This window comes from Pelophylax lessonae, assembly GCF_965119305.1.
Source record: "Pelophylax lessonae genome assembly, chromosome: 4".
Classification (NCBI taxonomy): Eukaryota; Metazoa; Chordata; class Amphibia; order Anura; family Ranidae; genus Pelophylax; species Pelophylax lessonae.
The window spans coordinates 134,214,798-134,236,586 of NC_138771.1; the positions used below are offsets into that span (position 1 = coordinate 134,214,798).

The window sequence follows — 21,789 nt, forward strand, 5'->3', positions numbered from 1 at the left end:
CGAAAAGGAAGAGAGGAAAATCTATGCAGCATATTATGTAAAACACACTGCAAAATTTCATAAATAATGAGATGCTTTTATCATTTTCTTGCCTTAGTAGGAATTTTCGTTAAAAAAAAGGAGAAAGAGCAGCGCCTTCTGCATGTGGCAACTTGCAAGATAAAGAGGTTGAAAGCAGCGCCCTATGAGTGTAGCATGTAGGTATTTATTCCAAGAAACAGCAATTTGGAACCTTACAGGATAAAGGGGGTAAAAGCACTCATCATAAGTAGGCAATAGCCGCTGCAGCTGGCTGGTCTGATCGTGCTGGTATCCCACACTGGTGTGGAGCCTTCTGCGATGCTAGTGGCTTCCAGCACTTCCTGGATGATCCAAGAACCCAGGGGGAACGGAGATGGTGTTGGCAGAGGAAGCTGAGGCTGGTAGGCGTAGCTTGAGTTCAAGACATGGGTGCTCCTTCATCAATCTAAGGATTCCAGCCAGGAAGTGCTGGAAGCCACCAGCACCATCGAAGACTCCATACCAGTGCAGGATACCAGTGTGATCAGACCAGCCAGCGCAGCAGCGATCGCCTACTTATGATGAGCGCTTTTAACCTCTTTATCTTGTAAGGTTTCAATGTGTCGTTTCTTTGAATAAATACCTAAATGCTACACTCATAGGGCGCTGCTCTTTCTCCTTTGCTTTTGCCTACAGAGTATCTTCTAGCTCTCTAGAGCAAGCGGCCACTGATCCAAGCATTTTGTCACATTGGACTTATAAACTCTATCTGTTACTCCAGTAACATTGTGGACTATTTTACTCTCTATACTGCGCCAGATTACCTTTTTTCTTTTTCACAATTTTCGTTAAACATTTTACTGTAGACTTCACTTTATATACAGTATGCATATGTATAGTTTGGATGCCACAGTGCCTTGGCACTTACAATGCGAGGGTACTTTTTGGCAAGGAAACTATTTGTGTTGAGTTTTTATGTTCTCGTTCACATGGGTTTTCTCCTATGCTCCAAAGACAAGCTGATTAGACAAACTGGTTAATTGGCTCCTGTCTAAATTGGTTTTTGCATGTGTGTACAATACAGATATGTATTAAATTCTGCATGCCAGTCCCAAGCTGAGCAATTGGGGAGTGTTAAAGGAAGATTTGGCAACCTACCACCTAAGAAGAAAATCTATGGAAAAGGCCTTTGAAGTGTATCGGACATGGTGGCTAGGGCGCTGGCCCACAGAGTAGCCAAGAGTCAGATATGACTGAACAGACATATACACACATATAGTTCACTATAAAAAACATATATATATTAATATCTTCTTTCCAAATTTCATTTGTTGCTCTCCATAACTACACTCTTTTCCATTACCCAATATTGCAGCTTACAACTATGGCCTTTCATGTGTCCTCATTTTTCACATAAACCGTAGTGATCTTCTTTAAGCTCTGGAGACCTGGATTCTGATATATCTCAAGAAAATCAATAGAAGGACTAAGGTCTAAGCTGACTTAATCTTCTAAGCATCATCACGCATATTTAATTAAGCCAAATCTTTCGCCTTATTTTCTCTTAGATCTCTATTATATGGGAAGGATTGAAAATTTGCTCACTCTATGAATGCATCTACCTGTGTATATAGTTACCTTTTTACAGCTCCTATTGCCATTCTACCCTCTTGGCACAAAATGGAAGTTTAACTTTAAGAAGCTTGAGTTTAGAATGTACATACAACTTAATACCTACGTTATCTACTTTATATTTGAAATTTACTTGCAACATCTTGTATACTTTTTTGTTAAGCACAATTAATATGATGAAACACTCACCCTGCTTAGGGGCAACTTTACAATATGGGATCTGTTACTGGAAATGATCCTGCAGTAAGAAAGATACAAGTATGTGGCAATATAGGTAGATTATTTTATTCAAAGGTACTTGAATTTTACTGAACAGGTTTGTATGGTATGTGATGCTTATGCCAATGGTCAAAGCTCTCTGTCTCTCTACTTTTCTGTCTGTCTAATAATATGTATGTATGTACAGTATGTCCAATAGAATGCCTCCTTTTATTGAAATATGCCTCTAGCATTAGGATGACTGAATGTGTTATATGTAATAAAATATTTACAAAATAAATGTACTATAAGCAGCGTCGTCAACCGTCAGTATTTTTACTGGCAGCCAGTAATAAACTAGCACTTTTCTCCTGCCTGTAAATGCAAGTGACAGGAAAAGGTTGTCAGTTAAAAATATGGCTGTGACGCTTGGCTTGGAACTGCGCATGCGCAGTTCTGGTCTGGACCCAGCCGAGACCAACTGAATGCCTGCGACAATGTGTTTGGGCGGTGCCGGTGGGGGCAGGTCTGGCAGGGGTAGTCCCTAAGCGTGTGGTGTGATGTCATGATGCAAGGGAGCTGAGCTCGCTGGAGCCTCGTCTGCAGGACAGGAGCAAGGCAAGCCAGGAGTGAGACTGTCAGTGCTGTTTGGAGTGAAGGGACCACCTGGCATGGAGAGAGACTGTCACTGTGACTCAGGAGGGGACATGTCATGTCAGTGAGGTGTCATCATCATCTGTGCTGCTGTCAGTGTCACTGTGAGAGTCAATTTCATGCATGTGTGCCTGCCTATTCTAATTTCATGCCCTCCTGAGTCCTGTCCCTGAGCTACTTCATTTACTATAGCGAAAATAAAATAAGAAATATGTTTTTGCCTTAATAGCTACCTTAAATCACATTGCTAATTGCATATTGTAACTGTTTGTACCCTAAATACTGAAATTTGCACTTTCAACTGTAATTCTGTAACTTTTGGAAATGCCAGTAAAAACGTGGCTGTACCAGTAAATTTTTGGTGTCGTGTCAGTAAATTTAAATCTGGTAGGTTGACAACAATGATTAGAAGTGTGTGTGGTTTGGTGTGGTGTGTGTGCGTGTGTATGTATGTGTGTGTGTGTGTATATATATATATATATATATATATATTCTAAACTAGGTACATGCCATGAAAATCTTTTGTGATACAGTTTTAAATATTTGTAACAGAATATTCTTATAAGCAGTACCATTGCAATAAGGGGTGAGCCAGTGGGTCAAGGCGGTCCATTTGTTTTTTGATTTCCAAGTATGACCCCTAAAAAACAGTATATCAATATTAGCATGTTATTGCTTAAAGTAGAACTATAGACAAAACTTTTTTTTTTTCATTTTGGATAGAGCAAGGGAGGGTTATAACTCCTGCCAAGTTTTTTTTTTTTTCCACCATCTGTGTCCCCTTTTACTTTCATTGATAATGGTAAGCAGGGCAAATAGAGAGGGGGAATCTCGCTAACAGGGGGCAGGCACAGACAGCAGCAAAAACTAACAAGCATTCTAATCCCTCTCCACTCTATCCAAAACAAAAAAAATAGCTTAGCCTTTAGTTATACTTTAAGCCTTCAGACAGGCATACATACCACTCTTAAGTTTACCTGGGTCATCTCTCGGATGGACATGACACTGTCTAAGGCTTTTTGGAGACGTTCATAGTTCTTCTTCTGCAGTGGAAAAACATAAGAACAAGATAATTCAGTGTGTATCCTTTGTGTATATGTATATATATCACATTTTCCTTTATAACACAGCCTTAGTCCATCAGCACTGACAGCCACAAATTCAATCTGTATATTCATTTATTTGCAGTATACTGTATAAATATTTCTATGCAAACATTTTAGTTTTAAGTTTTTTAAATCTTTTTGTGCAAAATATATTAGTTTTATTCTACAGAAATCCCCCTGCACTTGGTGGCATTTTGTGACCATGTCACCATCAATTCAGCATGATTTTTGGAATCCAAAACCAATATATCTGCCTTTTTGGTAAACCCCATTTTGTCAAATGTTTAAAATGACATTTGGGGCAGGTAAAGTGTACCAAAGTTAGAGGACAAACTGATTACACTTTGCCTGCTTGGTATGGTAGGGTCACCTTACGTTTCAACTCTCAAGGGTATATCAAGATTCACTAGGTCAAACTCTATGACACGGGTAACTGTGGTTATTACTGTGCTGACATTTTGTGGCTTGTTTTAGCTACATGCCAAGTACCGTAGTACTGCTCAAGCACTTGCAGAGTGAAAGGTCAACATTTCTGAGCTCAGCTTTGGAAGTAAGCTTCTGTGACTGTGTGTTCCATGTGCTGAGTTTACATTTGAGGTCACTAAAGATAACATTTTACATTCACCTCCAAGAGGAACCTGTCTGTAAAATGCATCCAATCTTTTTACAAAATTTTCTTTAAAACATGATTAGCTTTATGTATCATTATCTTTTGCCATAAAATTGATTTATCTTTCCTATATATTGGCAAACTGTGCAGAATTACAGTGTAGAATTCATCCATTTTATCTCTAAATTTTGACAGCATTGATTATTTTAGTTTTAATTCTGATTGATGGCATGACTATGAGAACATTTTAGAGCCTAATTATAAAGAAGAAGTGATGCCATTGAAATGTAATATGTAGCATAAAGAAATTGTGAAAAATAACCAAAATTATTTGTGGATCATAGAATATATCAAGTTAGGCTGGCAAAAAGTTGGAAGAAAGCCTTTCCAAATTTGCACAATTTATCTAAGGATTATATTTTGCCATATTACCTTTGTTAATGATGAAATATATGAAAAAGTAGTGCTGAAACTGTGCCATGCAATATTACTAATAGGCAAAAATATCATAAGGGATATTTACTATATCTATGATATATACTGTGATATCTGATTCTAGTTTATCTATTATTATTCTAGTTTATCTATCTATTATATACTGTATATTTTTTATATTTACTAACAACACTTGCATAACCCGAGAAGAATAGTATTTTTCTCCATCAGCTACATGATACTTCTTGAAATGATTCCATTGTGCTGGAATAATGTCTTCTTGCAGATTTATTATTCAGTAGCAATTGATCCCTGGAAAGCCTGCAGTAGCCACTCACATACCTAATTTCTGGTATGCATACACATATTTCAATGCTATATATAAAGGTCAGCTGTAAGGGTCATAGTATGGTAAAACCTCTAGGTCACCTTAGGGTTAAAGGCCAGTGTTTTAGGGTCATTAGGGTCCACTACTGAAGGGTATGGCTCAAATATGATACTTTTCCGTGGTGACTCCAAGGCCGCTCGACACATGGCAACCAGCAGACCTACAACCTGCAAGTGAAACCAAAATCACTGTTTAGCATAGGGCTGTACAATGACCTGAACACATGCTTAGAGGAGGTGACAATTCAAGAAGGATTATTACCTCAGCTCCTGTAGCCACTTCTTCAGCAGCCCCAGACATCACTCCCAGAGTGTAAAACGAGAAAACACAAAGTTCTCTAGTACACACTGCTGGCTGCAGGAGACAAGATGTTTGTCATGGAGAGGAGAGTGAATAAAAAGATGCAGCAACCATTAACAATAACCAATGCTGAGATTACATTGCATAGTGTTACAGTAACATGGTCAAAGACCTACCTTGAGCATGGATGCATTCTGGAAGACATGCTGCTCATCACATACTACACAATACTCATTTAACGTGGGGAGGCGCTGTTCTGCATACTTCATTATCTAAACGTGAAAACAAAATAAAGAAATGCCATAATTATTAAATAAATAAAAATCAAAAAATTTTGAGTAGCAGAGGAAGAGTTGGCACGAATACACAAAAGGTTCTGAGAAAATAGAGGATTTTAAAAGTGCTGAGAAATATTATAACTGTTGGTAAATACAAGAAAGAGGGACTAAGAAACTCAGAGGTAACTCACCTGTACCAAAAAGCCATATTCTAAAGTAGGAACTGTCTTACAGTGTCCACTGACCTGCACAGAGAAAAAAATATGTACAGAATGTATGAATCTATGAATCTATGTATGATTGTACAAAGGACAGCAGTATAAAATAGGGATTGACTGATTATCGGCAAAGCCGATATATATATATATAGGGCTGATATGCACTTTTCCCGATATATCGGAATCGGCCCCGGAGGGTACCGATATTGCCGATATTTCGGGAAAGTGCTTGTACCGGAGTGATGCCTGCAGGTGGAGGTATCACCCGGTACCGGCGTCCATAGCCAACGGTCGCCTGTCTTGTAATGACAACCGATGCGGCTGAGAAGGCACTGGGCTGTCATTACAAGGAGCGGGAGGGGACGTCCCCCCCCTCCCACCGCCTTCTACGGTCCGTGCGGGTCTCCCGTCCCAACGAGAGACCCGGGCAACCAGCCTGCACGGCCACCAAAGACCCCACCCCATCAAAGCTGCATTTGGCTCTGATCGGGTCTCCATGCATAAGCCCGGAAGTGATGTCATGAGTGACATCACTTCCGGGTACTGTCTGGCGCCAGATTTAAAAAAATTAAAGCATTCAAAACAGCTACACTTGGCGTTTTGAATGCTTTTAAGTGCCGAGGAGGGGTTTGGGGTCTTTTAGACCCCCAGATCCTTCCACAAAAGTACCTGTCAAAAAAATAAAAAATATTTTTTTTTAAATGTACAAAAATATCATCCCATATCGGCCGATACCGATATGCATTGGCCAAAATATCGGTATCGGCAACGAAAAACCATATATCGGTCACTAGTATAAAACCGTAGGTGATAAATGAGGCATCCATTTAGAGCCTGAACTTGTACACACACAATAACTTCATAATGTGCTGGAAACTAGAGATAAAGATTATACCACTCTTTCTCAATCTTTTTACCCCAAATGCGCACTAGGATAAATTTAAATTCTCAAGAATATATTTCAGCTCATAGTATATTAGCAAGATCAGTAAGTTGTAGCTATATTGATAAATAAAAGAATAAAGAATGTTAAGTACCTAAGTATTTGGCACCCAAGGTATATCATGTTTACCATCCCTTGTTCTTGTTGCAGTAATAATCATAAAATGACCAGAAAAGAAATGCAGACAGACTCCATTACAATGGCGGTCATTGGAGGCCTATGTGATTGGTGTGAAATGAAGAATCCCCTTACATTGTGGTCAGCGGAAAAAGTATCCCCTGACTGGTGGTGAGTGGAGAAGTGACCCCTTGCATAATGGTCAGTGAAGTTGGGGCCTTATTTTAAATCAGAATTTTTGGCTATAAAATTACTAAAACCCCCCACAACAACACATATTTTCTGAATGCAGACACTGTAGAATAAAAAGTTGAAATGTTGTAGTTGCAATTTTTTATGTTGCACAATATTTGCTCAACCGTTTATTATATCTATATTTTTGCACACAAATATAATTTAATATAAATTTTTTGCACAAAATAAAACATGAGGTAGTATCGAGTAAAAAGAGGCCAAATATGGCAAGTTTCAAAGCTGTGTGAGCCCATGAAATGGTAAAAAAATGACAGTACCCAAAATAGTCAGTGCTTAACCACGACCTCCAGAAGATGTACTCCCCTTCATAATCAGGCCATTTTTTGGGATATGGCACTGCATCTTTTTAACTGATAATTGCGTGGTCGTGCCACGCCATACCCAAATAAAATGTATGTCCTTTTTTTCCACAAATAGAGCTTTATTTTGGTGGTATTTGATCACCTCTGCATTTTATATTTTTTGCGCTAAAAAAAAATAAAATAATTTTATTACTTTCTGCTATGAAACATATCCAATAAAAAAATGAAATCCAATTCTTCATAAATTTAGGGCAATATGTATTCTGCTACATATTTTTGGCAAAGAAATCCCAGCAAGCGTATATTGATTGGTTTGTGCAAAAGTTATAGCATCTACAAACTATGGGATATTTTTATTTATTTTAATTCTTTATTTTTTTACTAGTAATGGCAGCGCTCAGCGACTTATAGCGGGACTGTGATATTGCAGTGGACATTCGGACACTAATGACACTTTTTGGGGACCAATAACACTAATACAGTGATCAAAGCTAAAAAATATGCACTGTCACTGTACTAATGACACTGGCTGGGAAGGGGTTAACATCAGGGGCGATCGAAGGGTTAATTGTATGCCTAGCCAGTGCTTTACTACACTGTGGGAGGTGCTTTTACTAGGGGAAGATATGAAATGTATATCCTGCCTTGTAGGGACACAAATTTCATCTCTTCCCTGCTGTCAGAACGGTGATCTGCCTTGTTTACATAGGCAGACTGCTGCTCTGCCTCTCTGCTTGATGTCTGGTGGGTGCTGGTGGACATCGAGTCTGTGGTACCCAGTGCTTAGCTTACGACGTGTGTAACCACAGCGGGAGCAAGCCGCCGGTGGCGCACATACATGCCCCCTACCCCGAAGGGTCAGATCATGTATATATACCTGATTTGGCGCAGAGGTGCCACCCTACAGCAGTAAAACTGTTATAGGGTAGACCTTAAGGCTCAATTTACGCCTATGTAGTTTGCTTTTGAGCGTTTCTGCAGTGCTTTTTGCTGTGCTTTTTGCGTTTTTACCGCAATTTGAGTTTTGTGAGGGTTTTTTTTGGCAAATTTATTGTAGGCCAGATTAAAAAAATACATAATGCAAATAGTGGCAAAATCGCGGTAAAGACGCATTACATGCTTTTCTGCAGCTTCTCCTCTGATGTCTTTTAAAACAAAAATGCAAAAAAAGCAATTTTGAGTTTGAAAAAGCTCCTGACCCTTGATGTGAACGTGTTCCATACGAAACCATGTTAAAAAAATGTCCTGTGTTTCTGCAAAAACATGAAAAAATGCATTGGTGTGAATGCAGCCTAAGTGGTTAAAATGCCTTCACTGTTTATCAGTTTAGATGAAATCATAGATGAGAGCCTGAGAATTATTGTTAGAACATGTGTGGTGCAATTGGTCCTTACATACATGTGTGCGCTCTATTCAAACTTTTGCATCATTGGGTGCGCATAGAAAGACAGGAATGCCTAAAAATAAATATTTCATAGATTTTTTTTAAATATTATTATAGTTTTAACTTTTTTTTTTTTTTTACAGTTAACTTTATTGTTATCACAGCTAGCACACCGTGAGTACTGTAATGGTGACTGGGCGGCTATACAGCCACCTGGATTACTTTTACAGTTAACTTTATTGTTATCACAGCTAGCACACCATGAGTACTGTAATAGTGACAGGGCAGGCTATACAGCCACCTGAATTACTTTTACATTAAAGCAATGAGGCGGCTAACCAAACAGATACAAGCTCATAGCTGCTAACAAAGTTCAAATGGGCTTTAGTTTCTACAGCAAACTTATAGACATGCAGGGCGTATTTTGTATATAGAAGACCGGTGAAGAACTGGCCCAGGTGAAGGCGCTGGATCCTTGGGGAAAAAAAAAAAAAGTAATACATTGCAGCTTACAAATCCTTAAAGTAGTAGTAAACTGCAGTTGGTGAAAAAAAAAATCCCTGCAAGCAATGCAGAGCATTATATATTTTGCTAGTCTAAGCAAGGTAACAGACCTGTACTGAAAAAGGACTAAGGAAGCACAGTCACTATGCAGCAATACTAAGCAGCGATCATGGCCTGCATGTGTAATGAGCATGTATGGCTTTTTCCACATACACAGACAAGTTTTTAACACTTCAACAAGTTTGCATCCAGATTATATTTACATACATGTCTACAAAAACGAAAAATAATATAATGTTTTATCACGCTTCTTATTTTTTGTATTTCCTGTCTGCATGTAGATGGATGAAAAACTGTGCCTCACCTGTGTTGTGGTATGACTGCCATATAGCTCAGACTTCGGGTTTCTTAGAGTGCAGGACACTGATCTATTCATGAGACGGGGACCACGGAGGTCTGTTCCTGCAAGACCACTTCTGAGATCTGATCCTGTGAGGCTGCTCCGCACAGCAGAGTCCTGAACTCCAGGGAAACTGGGAGATCTGTAATACAATGAATCAGGGGTGATATCTACATTTATAAAATAAATCTTATATGATTACTGAACTGCCCAGAGCATCTTAAAACATCTGATATCTATAAAGTACCTACATGGATCCAGGGCCATCTTTAACGCAGGACAAAAGGGGCAACTGCCCTGGGCCCAGTTGTTGTTGTGGGGCCCAAAGCAGCTGCCCCTTGAGCCCCCACTGCCTGCAAATGGGTAATAGGTGGATTTTGAAGGGCCCAAGAAAATATTTGCCCAGGGTCTAATCAAAGTTAAAGATGGCCCTGCATGGATCACGTCTGTTGAGTTACATTCCTTAAAATGTATTGCTAGTCAAGTGTTGGATAGAGTAGGGAACAGTTTAAACCACTGTCAGGTTTTTATTGTTGTTTCTCTACCCATCTGAAAGATTTATCTTCACTATTTGTCCTGGTGACTGTGATTACTGGGTCTGAAAGCGATGATAGGTTCAACATTTGTCACCAAAACAACATAAGCTGACATCTTCTACTGTGGGCACGTATTCTAGGTACAACTGTTTAAAAGGATATTTCCCCTCACTTGGAGAAATTTTCTTTTGTGTCTCATTTTGGAACTCTTCCAAATGAGACACAAAGCTAAAATTATTTTTTATTTATTTTTTTTGTACAGTTCTCTACTTTAGTCAAATCTAGGGAAAAACATTTTGGATACACTTTAATGATAATACACTCATGTCCGGGATGTCCATCATGGAATTATTCTAAATCAACATTCTTGGTATTCTTGTCTTAAATCGTTATTCAGTTTTTGTAAGACATCCACAAATGGCAATTGAACTACAATGGCCCAGGAAAAAGTAATGATAGCCATCAGTGGCGTAGCGTGGGTTGTCAGCACCCGGGGCAAGGCAAGTAATTTGCGCCCCCTAACCCGCGGGATTTTAGCACTCGAGTCTCTTCCACTAGATTAGTTAAAGAAACCCTTACCCCCTAAGCACATGTATTGTTTGTTATGAAAATACTGATGTAGTTAAAGTAAAATGCATCTAAATACAAGTTTGAATGTCCATCGTGCCCCCTTTCAATGCAGAGAGTCCAGTGTGCCCACTTTCAATGCAGAGAGTCCAGTGTGCCCATATTCAATGCAGAATGACCAGCGTGCCCCTTTCCAATGCAGTGAGACCAGCGTGCCCCTTTCCAATGCAGTGAGACCAGCGTGCCCCCTTTCAATGCAGTGAGACCAGCGTGCCCTCTTTCATTGCAGTGAGACCAGCGTGCCCCCTTTCAATGCAGAATGACAGTGTGCCCCCTTTCAATGCAGAATGACCAGCGTGCCCCCATTCAATGCAGAGAGACCAGCGTGCCCCCATCAATGCAGAATGACCAGCGTGCCCCCTTTCAATGCAGAGAGACCAGCGTGCCCCCTTTCAATGCAGAGAGACCAGCGTGCCCCCTTTCAATGCAGCCTCTGGCTCTAATCAGGTGATGCAAAAAAAAAACCCAGTGAGCAGTGAGGAGATGCGGCGTAGGCGGAGCTTGGCTTGGAACGCCACCCCACCCTACACCAATGGACAGGTGAGGCACAGTCCAGCCCCGCCCCGACCCACCATTTTCAGCCATAGGGCGGCCGCGCTGGACATCTCCCAGCCTAAAGATGGAGGCAGCCGCAGACAGACAGAGTGACACTGCGGATGCGCCCCCCCAGATGTTGCGCCCGGTGCGGCCGGCCCCCCCATGCACCCCCCACGCTACGCCACTGATAGCCATTATGAAGCCTCTTTCACACAAGTGGTGAATGGCTTAGGCTGGAGTTCATTCAAATCACAAGTCCAGACACACATCTGCAATACATACTAAAAAATAAAGAATATGTTTTACCCCCTAACTCCCTGGTGCCCAACCTGCAGCCCTTTGGAATATAATGCGTGGCCCTCGAACCTCAGCAGCCTGTAGTTAGGTTGATTGGGCTAATAGCATTGATCTGTACTAGCCTCATGTAACATGTTCCCAGTTTCATATTGTCTCATTATCATCTGCAGCATATCGCCAGCCAAAAATGTAGCATGTTCACACTCTCTGACTCTCACTTCCTCTATTAGGTCTGCAGTTACTGACAGTCCTCTCAAGCATTACATATATTGAACATTATTTGCGCCCTTTGGTGATGTTAGGGGCCTCATTCAAGGTCCTCCTTAGCACATAAGTTGGCAACCACTGCCCTAATCACTTTGTAATTTTGTCCTGACACTGCTGGTATTTACACAGCTTGTCTAGGCAGCAAGCACAGGTTGGTAAAATGACTTGCCGTTAAAAAATACCATTTAGACACCTCTTCATCTTCAGCCTGTAAATGGACAATTAAGTAGCAAACTAATAGGATCATTTCTCATACCTCTCTCCTTCTATCAGTAGGTTCTTTAAAGTAGGCCTTCACCCAATAAAGTTGCATTTGGTGCTTCCTCCTTACCTTTTTCACAACTATTTTTTGTGTGTGTGTCAACAGCACTTCTCTATTTCTTGCCTATTTCTTGCCTATGCAAGAATGATGTTATACTACCCAGGCATTAATGGCATATGTGGGCCGTTAGATTTTGCGTGTGTGTAGATGTGCCACATGACTTTGGGACCGGTCTGAGAATTGTGGCACATCTGCACACCCACTTAGGGGGAGGGGGGTTTTTTAGTTTATGCATGAAGATAATGCAGGTATGAGGCCCTGGATCTTAGAAGGGTCTGTACATATGCAGGAAACCTCCTGTGCATTGCACATGTGCTGCAGGTCCTTGCTGGGTCCCAAAGAAACACATGTATTCAGATGAGCCTAGCTGTTTTACAGAACTGCCCTTCCCTCAGTCTGAGTTGTAATTTGAAAAGAGGTAATATCTCAAGATTCACTTGCTTACAATAGTTACATTTTAAACACATTTAATAATTACTAATGAATACAGACCAGAACAAATTGTATTCTGGAGTACACTTTTAAATTCAAGGGGTAGAAACTGAGAGACAGCAATGGCTAAGAAAATGTGTGAAAAAAGACATGAACAACTCTGAAGATGCTCACTTAGGGACTGGAGAGAAGATGCTCAACCCAGCTCGAAACCTTTTAATACTACCACTGACTCTAAGCCAACGTAGCCTTCTCTCCTGCTGTGAGCGTAAGACCTCATTACTGAGATACCGCCACTGGTGAGACGAGAAGAGGGATAAGATCCTGAGGAAACAGAAAAAGGATAGAGAAGAAAATAAAGAAGAGGGAGGAGGACAGAGAGTGTACTGTTAGAAAAATAAAAGGACAGTGTAATTATGTTATCCAGGACTAAAAAGAACATGTCGACTCAGTAAAGGTTGGATCAAGTTAAAAGAAAAGTTCCAAAAATGATTAAAGAAAAGGCACCAAGATAGGTAAAAGCTGTAGAAGTGGTTAGTTTTGAAAATGGAAAAATCACAGCATGCAGCAACAGAAAAGAAAATAGAAAATGGACAAAATATATAACATGGGAGGAAATTATCATGATTTGTATATAGTACATTATCATTATATTGTATTAATATTGTAACCATTCAAAGCCCTAAATATACATTCTAGGAAAGGCTGAAAATAACCGCCACCATTTGCCTCCAGCATTTAAACATGCAGTCCAACATCAAAAAACTAAAAATCAATTCTGATTTCATCTATATGGAATCTCCTATAAATATTCTTCATCTAACTTACTTCTTTAGCTGTATTCCCAGTCCAAAGTCCTCTCTGTTTGACGGCTGAAAAACATCAATGGTAGGCTCTACAACAAAAGAGAATGCAATATATTGAGCATTTGAATATTATCTTTATTTAGGCCAATTGACTTATTCCAGCAGTCATGACACCAATCAACAAACATGTTTTCACCATTACAAAATACATATTTGAACATCCTGGTTACATTGTCTTCTCTGCATTTATATACTTAGGTCCATGTAGAGAAGGCAAAAATTATCTCATGCAAGGGTACTAAACAATACATGTTATATGCTTTCTTGGTTCATTATTTTATATAAAGCTGTATGTTTTAAGTTTAAATGGTATACATGCTGTATGCTGTATGTTAATATTTTCTAACACTGTAATAAAATGTAGAGATAGAGCAAAAGAAATGATAAAATGTAGAGATCAGTGTGTGACAGACAGCACTCACCAGGACCATCCAGATACTGGGAAAGTGAAAAACGCAAGCGAAGGACTATAGGCTCTGTGCGAATTACTTTCCACGCAGTGGCTACCTCTTCCTACAGGCAAGGGAAAATAAAGCAATGTAATAAGAAGTAAAGAAAAATAAGTAACTATATAGTTAGTAATCAGAAAAAAGAATTAACAGATTCTATTATACACATACAGTAATTCATATAAAATGTAATATAAAGGTTTCCACGTGTGTGCATCTTTCCCATAAGCCCTGTACACAAGGGCCGAATATGGGACATTCGGCCCCTGTGCACAATAGCTGGTCCAACAGAAGCCGGCGAAGGTCTGGCTTCTGTCGAAAGAGGCATGACCAAAAAAGGTCTGCCAATCGGCATCAGATCAGCGCTCTCAACCTATAGGCATATACTTATGGCTGGTTAGCTCCCATTATTAGATCTATCTCTTTATTCCCTTGAAACATAATCCCGTTTCAGGGCTTTTTAATAAAAAAAGAATACCCTGGTCTTTGTTGTTTAATTGATTAGATTAGGTCCTTATTCAAAGTACAAATGCATAAACATGAAGCCTAAAGTACATAAAAAAAACATGTGACAACTGAAACATATTTTCTCTTGGAAAAAAGGAACTTAAGGCAAATATTTAAAACTATTGGTTCAGTAATTTATTCAGATGAAAAATGCCTGAATTGTTTTGTCACACTTCTGGCTGTGCATTGTAGCAGAATAAGAACAACAAGAGTGGCTGGACAGAATTACAAATACATTGTTGCATAAAAAAGTGTCACAGTGGGGAAGCACTGGTTAACACTTCTGCTTTGCAGTACTAAGATCATTGATCTGAATCCCAACCACAACACTACCTGTATGGCATTTGCATGTTTTCCATGTGCTTGTGTGGGTTTCCTCCAGGTACTCCAATTTCCACCCACATTCAAAAGACATACTAATTGGTTAACTTGCTCCACCTGTTTACCATGGCCGTAGTATATACGTTGTATCTATGCATGTGAGTTAGGGACCTTAGACTGTCATATATAAATACAAGTAATAAATAATTAAATATGTGAAGGGTAACTCCACTTTCGTTGGGAAAAAAAATCAGCAAATAAAGAAAAAATAAAATAGCGTATACAAATGCGACACGAATCATATTGTAATTGAATGGTATTAAAAAATTACCTCTCCTTTTAATCTGCAGCTGTTGTAATTTTCTGAAAATGCATTGCAAAATGGCTACCTGGAGCTGTTCTGTACACAGAATGTGTACTGACTACCCCCCAGAAACATAATTTCCTGCTTGTGTGATTGGCTCACCAATTTTCCCAGAAGTCTGCCTAAGATAAAAGTCAGATTTCTGGAATCCCCTGCAACAAAAATGTCATGTTTGTTGAGATACTCCCAATAGGAACACCTCTAAAGGGATGCAGACCCAGCAGCTTTCCTCATTAGAGGCCTGTAGCTGCCACAGCTGGCACAAATCCCTATATGTGCACAGAGGCACAAATAGGGATTTCTTCAGAATAACAACAGGTAGACATCTGCCTCAAAATGTGTTAAAATCCTTGCAATGTACATAGATCACCCAGAGGGGAATATTATTTTTCTCAACAATAGTGGAGTTACGCTTTAATGTATCAATGTTGGTAAAACCAAAAATGTACATCTCTAAATTGGTCAAACGTCCCATATGTCAATGAATAAATAAATGAATACAAAAAATGTAAATGTAAAGATTGTTTATATTTTTAAGAGGCAACTCCATTCAAGATCAATATTCTAGATATAGGTGGAACCCGGTGGGCAATGGGACCCTTTCCATAATTGCCACAGTAGGTGTGTTAACTCTGGCACAGAAGAACAGGGATCTTACTACCAGTCCCCAAAAAAGGTGGTTTTACACTGCAGCATCAGCAATTACAAATGAAGATATAACTAGTAAGATAATATATACAGTATCTCACAAAAGTGTGTACACCCCTCACATTTTTGTAAATATTTTATTATATCTTTTCATGTGACAACACTGAAGAAATTACACTTTGCTACAAAATAAAGTAGTGAGTGTACAGCTTGTGTAACAGTGTAAATGTGCTGTCCCCTCAACATAAAACATGACTTTTAATGGCATCCCAGTCTTAGTCCCTAGGGTTCAATATTGAGTTGGCCCACCCTTTGCAGCTATAACAGCTACAAATTTTATGGGAAGGCTGTCCACAAGGTTTAGGAGTGTGTGAGTTCATGCCCCCAACTTTGTGGGAACAGTTTGGGGATGGCCCCTTCCTGTTCTAAAATGACTGTGCACCAGTGCACAAAGCAAGGTCCATAAAGACATGGATGAGCGAGTTTGGGGTGGAAGAACTTGACTGGCCTGAGTCCTATCCTCATCCCGATAGAACACCTTTGGGATGAATTAGAGCGGAGACTGCGAGCCAGGCTTTCTCTTCGAACATCAGTGCCTGACCTCACAAATGCGCTTCTGGAAGAATAGTCAAACATTCCCCTAAACACAACCAAACCTTGAGGACAGCCTTTCCAGAAGAGTTGAAGCTGTTCTAGCTGCAAAGGTTGGGCCAACTCAATATTGAACCCTATGGACTACGGACTACGGCCATTAAAGTAAATTTGCATGTAAAGGCAGGTGTCCCAATACTTTTGACAATACGGTGTGTGTGTGTGTGTGTATGTGTGTGTGCGTGTGTGTGTGTGTGTGTGTGTGTGTGCCTGCGTGTGTGTGTGTAGCGGGGAGCAATGCAGTGCAACTTGAAAACAGCAAGAGAAAGAAAAGGAGCAGAGAAATAAAGGAAGAAAGTCTTACATCCAGGAAACTAATGTTAATGTGCAGGTCGATGTCAGCATCATCAATGGTCCCATACTCCCTAGAGAAGGATAAGTAATGAGAGGTAAAAAAAAAGCATAAAGTCCAGGAAAGCTTTTAATTTGCAGAATTCAGTAATATGACATCAAAAGTGCTTATAAAAACAGCACTTATATTGTGCAAACTATTTATTTTTTTTTTATTCATAGCCCATAATGTACTTCTACATCTACAGTGTTATCACATTTACATGAAGAAACCTAACCTTAAAGAACTTTCTACATTTTGGCTGGAGTAGAGCACACTTTTAATCATGTTTGGATCTTTCTTTCTGTCCAAGGCCGTTGCTGAAATTCTTCCCCTTAGTATAATTCTTCCCCTTAGCCATAACACACAGTACCCAAATGGGTAATAAGCCATGTCCCAATTTGTCCAAAAGTAACAAAATAAGTTTAGTGAAATGCCTCCTTAAAGCCTTGCTTAAACAGAAAGTGGACACATCTCTAAAGAGAGGGCACATTGCACAGCCTTCCAATTGGGAAGTGCACTCGCTCCTACAATGCTGAGGGTGAGCACCCAGTAACTGTCGTGTCCTGGAAATAAGCTAGGACATAGGAATGTAAACATTGACAATATTTTACCCAGTCACAAACATAAGGTAAAAACACGCACCTCAGGTCAAATATGTAGCTATCTCTCATCGGTTACTCGAATCACCGAACCTGGGATCGGGGAGTCCTGGATGAGACCCCTCAGGCTGACATGTTTCGAAGGACTGGCCTACTTCTTCAGAGCCTAAGGCCTCTGGGCTCTGAAGAAGAAAGCCTAGCTGATGCATTTCGAAGGACTGGCTTTTTTCTATGTTTTAAACTTCTGGGGCCCCTTGTCTGCATGGGCCAGTGTATGTATAATGTGAACTTTAAATCCAACTAGGAGCTGTGTGTATTTTCTATGGACCAACATGTATCAATTCTACTTTTTAATGTAACAGAAGATAATCACATATTTAATGAGCAGAGGTAAAGTACAAAGCATTATACATTTGATAAATGGATAGCAGCAGTGAAAAAGAAAGGTGCCAGATTTACATACCTTACAGATACCGCATTTTCACCATATATCTCCTTAACAGCTTCAATGTCTGCATCTAGCTGAGGGTGTCTGTACAGGTCAGCACAGCACGTGCCCTACGGTTTAAGAAGAATCTCGTCAGATTTCATAAAAAGTATAGTACAACAAAAGATTTATTTAAAGGAGAACAGAGATCAAAATAAAAGGTAATTATGGGGATGGTCAGAAGTGAGCAATGTGACAATATTTCATGTTTTTGCGGTACCCAGTTCTCATTATTACAGGACCCTGAAGGCAAGCTATGGTAAAGTGCTTTAAGGAGGCTGATTTTAGCCAGAATTATACCCATTTCCTTTTCCCTCTACTCTTATAATTCCCTTCAAGCAAGCCTTTTAGTCCATGAAAAAGTAGCAAAGTGACGCTTACTGCCAAAGAAGAAATCTTCAGATGCCAATGCTTGAGATATTCTGCAGAGATTCCAGGAACCCCGGCAGACCAAGTCCCTCTATAACAGGCATCACTTAATGGCGGACTGCGGTCTGGACCCGGACCGAATGACAGTCCTATCCAGACCGCAACTCCGTCACCCAGCAGCCTGGGACTTCTCTCCCGGCTAATAACCTCCTTACCCTGCTGCTGCTAGCAAGAAGAAGGCATGGCATGCCCAGACAGAGGGATGCAAGAAAAAGGGGGCGGGGCTGTGAAGGAGACTGGTATACAGGCGGGGCGGAGTATTGTTAAGGGGGCTGGCAAATTATGTAATGAAAAACGGGTATTTAGTTCACATATATTGCAATACATGTTTAATCTGACCAACTGCATCAAAGTAATTGCTTTTCTGGCTAGGCCTACACTGCCTTGCCACTGCAAATGCTATGGTGGACACCATGCCAACATGGGGCATAAAGACCCAAGGTAGGGGAGAGGGACTAGTTTCACTGACCTGCGTTACAACAGAGAAAAGATATACTTGTGCTCAAATCCCAATAGCTTGTACATGTACAGTGCCTTGCAAAAGTATTCGGCACCCTTGAACTTTGAGATCTTTTGCCACATTTCAGGCTTCAAACATAAAGATATAAAACTGTAATTTTTTGTGAAGAATCAACAACAAGTGGGACACAATCATGAAGTGGAACGAAATTTATTGGATATTTCAAACTTTTTTAACAAATAAAAAACTGAAAAAGTGGGCGTGCAAAATTATTCAGCCCCCTTAAGTTAATACTTTGTAGTGCCACCTTTTGCTGCGATTACAGCTGTAAGTCGCTTGGGGTATGTCTCTATCAGTTTTGCACATCGAGAGACTGACATTTTTGCCCATTCCTCCTTGAAAAACAGCTCGAGCTCAGTGAGGTTGGATGGAGAGTGTTTGTGAACAGCAGTTTTCAGTTCTTTCCACAGATTCTCGATTGGATTCAGGTCTGGACTTTGACTTGGCCATTCTAACACCTGGATATGTTTATTTGTGAACCATTCCATTGTAGATTTTGCTTTATGTTTTGGATCATTGTCTTGTTGGAAGACAAATCACCGTCCCAGTCTCAGGTCTTTTGCAGACTCCATCAGGTTTTCTTCCAGAATGGTCCTGTATTTTGCTCCATCCATCTTCCCATCAATTTTAACCATCTTCCCTGTCCCTGCTGAAGAAAAGCAGGCCCAAACCATGATGCTGCCACCACCATGTGTGACAGTGAGGATGGTGTGTTCAGGGTGATGAGCTGTGTTGCTTTTACGGCAAACATGTTTTGCATTGTTGCCAAAAAGTTCGATTTTGGTTTCATCTGACCAGAGCACCTTCTTCCACATGTTTGGTGTGTCTGCAAGGTGGCTTGTGGCAAACTTTAAACAACACTTTTTATGGATATCTTTAAGAAATGGCTTTCTTCTTGCCACTCTTCCATAAAGGCCAGATTTGTGCAGTATACGACTGATTGTTGTCCTATGGGCAGAGTCTCCCACCTCAGCTGTAGATCTCTGCAATTCATCCAGAATGATCATGGGCCTATTGGCTGAATCTCTGATCAGTCTTCTCCTTGTATGAGCTGAAAGTTAAGAAGGACGGCCAGGTCTTCGTAGATTTGCAGTGGTCTGATACTCCTTCCATTTCAATATTATCGCTTGCACAGTGCTCTTTGGGATGTTTAAAGCTTGGGAAATCTTTTTGTATCCAAATCCGGCTTTAAACTTCTCCACAACAGTATCTCGGACCTGCCTGGTGTGTTCCTGGTTCTTCATGATGCTCTCTGCGCTTTAAACGTATCTCTGAGACTATCACAGTGCAGGTGCATTTATACGGTCGCAAAGTTCAAGGGGGCCGAATACTTTCGCAAGGCACTGTATTTACCTAGAAGGTGCTAAAGGGATGTGATCACATATTAACACTACACATTCTGGATGAACTCTCTGCACACTGCTACATCCTTTCCAGCAAAGTATGCAATGAAAAACAGGGATATTTAGTTCTCTGTTGTAAAGCAGGTCAGTGACCAGATCTGAACCTAATCGCTCTCACCCACCTTGGATCTTTATGCCCCATGTTGGCAGGGTGTCCACCGAAGCATTTGCAGTGGCAAGGCAGTGTAGGACTGTCCAGAAGAGGGATTAATTTGATGCAGTTGGTCAGCTTAAACATGTATTGCAATACATGTGAACTAAATATCCCTGTTTTTCATTGCATAGTTTGCTGGAAAGGATGTAGCAGTGTGCAGAGAGTCCATCCAGAATATGTAGTGTTAATATGTGGTCACATCCTTTTAGCACCTGATAGTTTAAATACATGTACAAGCTATTGGGATTTGAGCACAGGTATATCTTTTCTCTGTAAAGGCCAGGGGACTGGGGTGCAAGGAATAGGGGAGCTGTAAAGAGGGCCTGGGATGCAAGGAAAGGGGGGCTGTGAAGGGGACTAGGATGCAAAAAGGGGGGGGGGGCTATGAAGGGGACTGGGGTACAAGAAAGGGGGGAATATGATGGAAGCTGAGGGCTATTATGTGAAGGGAACTGGGATGTATAGGGGGGGGGGGGATGTGAAGGGTAGACAAAGGACATTGATGTGAGGGGAACTGTGATGTGAGGTGGGGGCTGAAGACACTGATGTATTGGGGGAGGTCTGTGATGTAAGGAGGGGGGCTGTGATGTGAAGGGGGACTGAGGACACTAAAGTAAAAGAGACACTGCGACTTAAAGGGGGGCTGTATTGTAAAGGGTGGGGGGGCTGTGATCTAAATGTGGGACTTTGATGCAAAGGAGCCATGATGTAAAGGGGGACTGTATTGTAAAGGGGGTGCTGTAATGTATAGGGGGGCTGTGATGTAAAAAGGACACTGCAATGTAAAGTGGGGGCTATATTCTAAAGAAGAGGCTGTATTGTATAGGGGGTGCCGTAATCTAAAGGGGGTCTGAATTGTAAAGGGAGTGCTTTGACGTAAAGGGGGCTGTTTTGTAAAAGGGAGTGCTTTAATCTAAAGGGGGCTGTATTGTAAAGGGGACTGCTGTGATGTAAAAGGGGGCTGCATTGTAAAGGGTATTGCTGTGATGTAAAAGGGGGCTGCATTGTAAAGGGTATTGCTGTGATGTAAAGGGGGTCTGTATTGTAAAGGGGAGTGCTGTGATGTAAAGAGGTTGCTGCATTGAAAAGGGGGAACTGTAAAGTAAAGTGGGCCTGTAATGTGAAGGGGGTGATGTAATGTAAAAGGGGGCTGTATTGTAGAGGGAGAAGAAGGGCACTATGATCTAAAGAGGGGGTTTCTGCAATGTAAAATGGTGGCACTGTGGTGTAAAGGGGAGACTGTGATGTGAAAAGGGCTGAGATATAAAGGGAAGGGGGGACTGCAATATAAAAGGGAAACTGCAATGTATGTGTG

At 40.6% G+C, this 21,789-nt stretch overlaps 1 protein-coding gene across 4 annotated transcripts in view; it reads right to left on the reverse strand.

Annotated features, from left to right (window-relative positions):
* Positions 1–21,789, reverse strand: part of PARP6 (poly(ADP-ribose) polymerase family member 6) — a 79,062-nt gene that overhangs the window by 29,337 nt on the left and 27,936 nt on the right. For 2 of the 4 annotated variants that reach the window (XM_082257073.1, XM_082257072.1), the window contains exons 4-16: positions 17,945–18,039; positions 16,853–16,913; positions 14,031–14,121; positions 13,571–13,637; positions 12,917–13,066; positions 9,689–9,866; positions 5,793–5,846; positions 5,500–5,595; positions 5,285–5,377; positions 5,065–5,190; positions 3,462–3,527; positions 3,057–3,124; positions 1,822–1,870 (exon numbers count right to left, since the gene is read on the reverse strand). In XM_082257073.1, the coding sequence (XP_082113199.1) occupies positions 1,822–1,870; positions 3,057–3,124; positions 3,462–3,527; positions 5,065–5,190; positions 5,285–5,377; positions 5,500–5,595; positions 5,793–5,846; positions 9,689–9,866; positions 12,917–13,066; positions 13,571–13,637; positions 14,031–14,121; positions 16,853–16,913; positions 17,945–18,039 (1,194 nt within the window). Of the gene's footprint in view, positions 1–1,821; positions 1,871–3,056; positions 3,125–3,446; positions 3,528–5,064; positions 5,191–5,284; positions 5,378–5,499; positions 5,596–5,792; positions 5,847–9,688; positions 9,867–12,916; positions 13,067–13,570; positions 13,638–14,030; positions 14,122–16,852; positions 16,914–17,944; positions 18,040–21,789 lie in introns of all 4 variants that reach the window. The other 2 variants (XM_082257071.1, XM_082257070.1) reach the window with 1 other exon arrangement.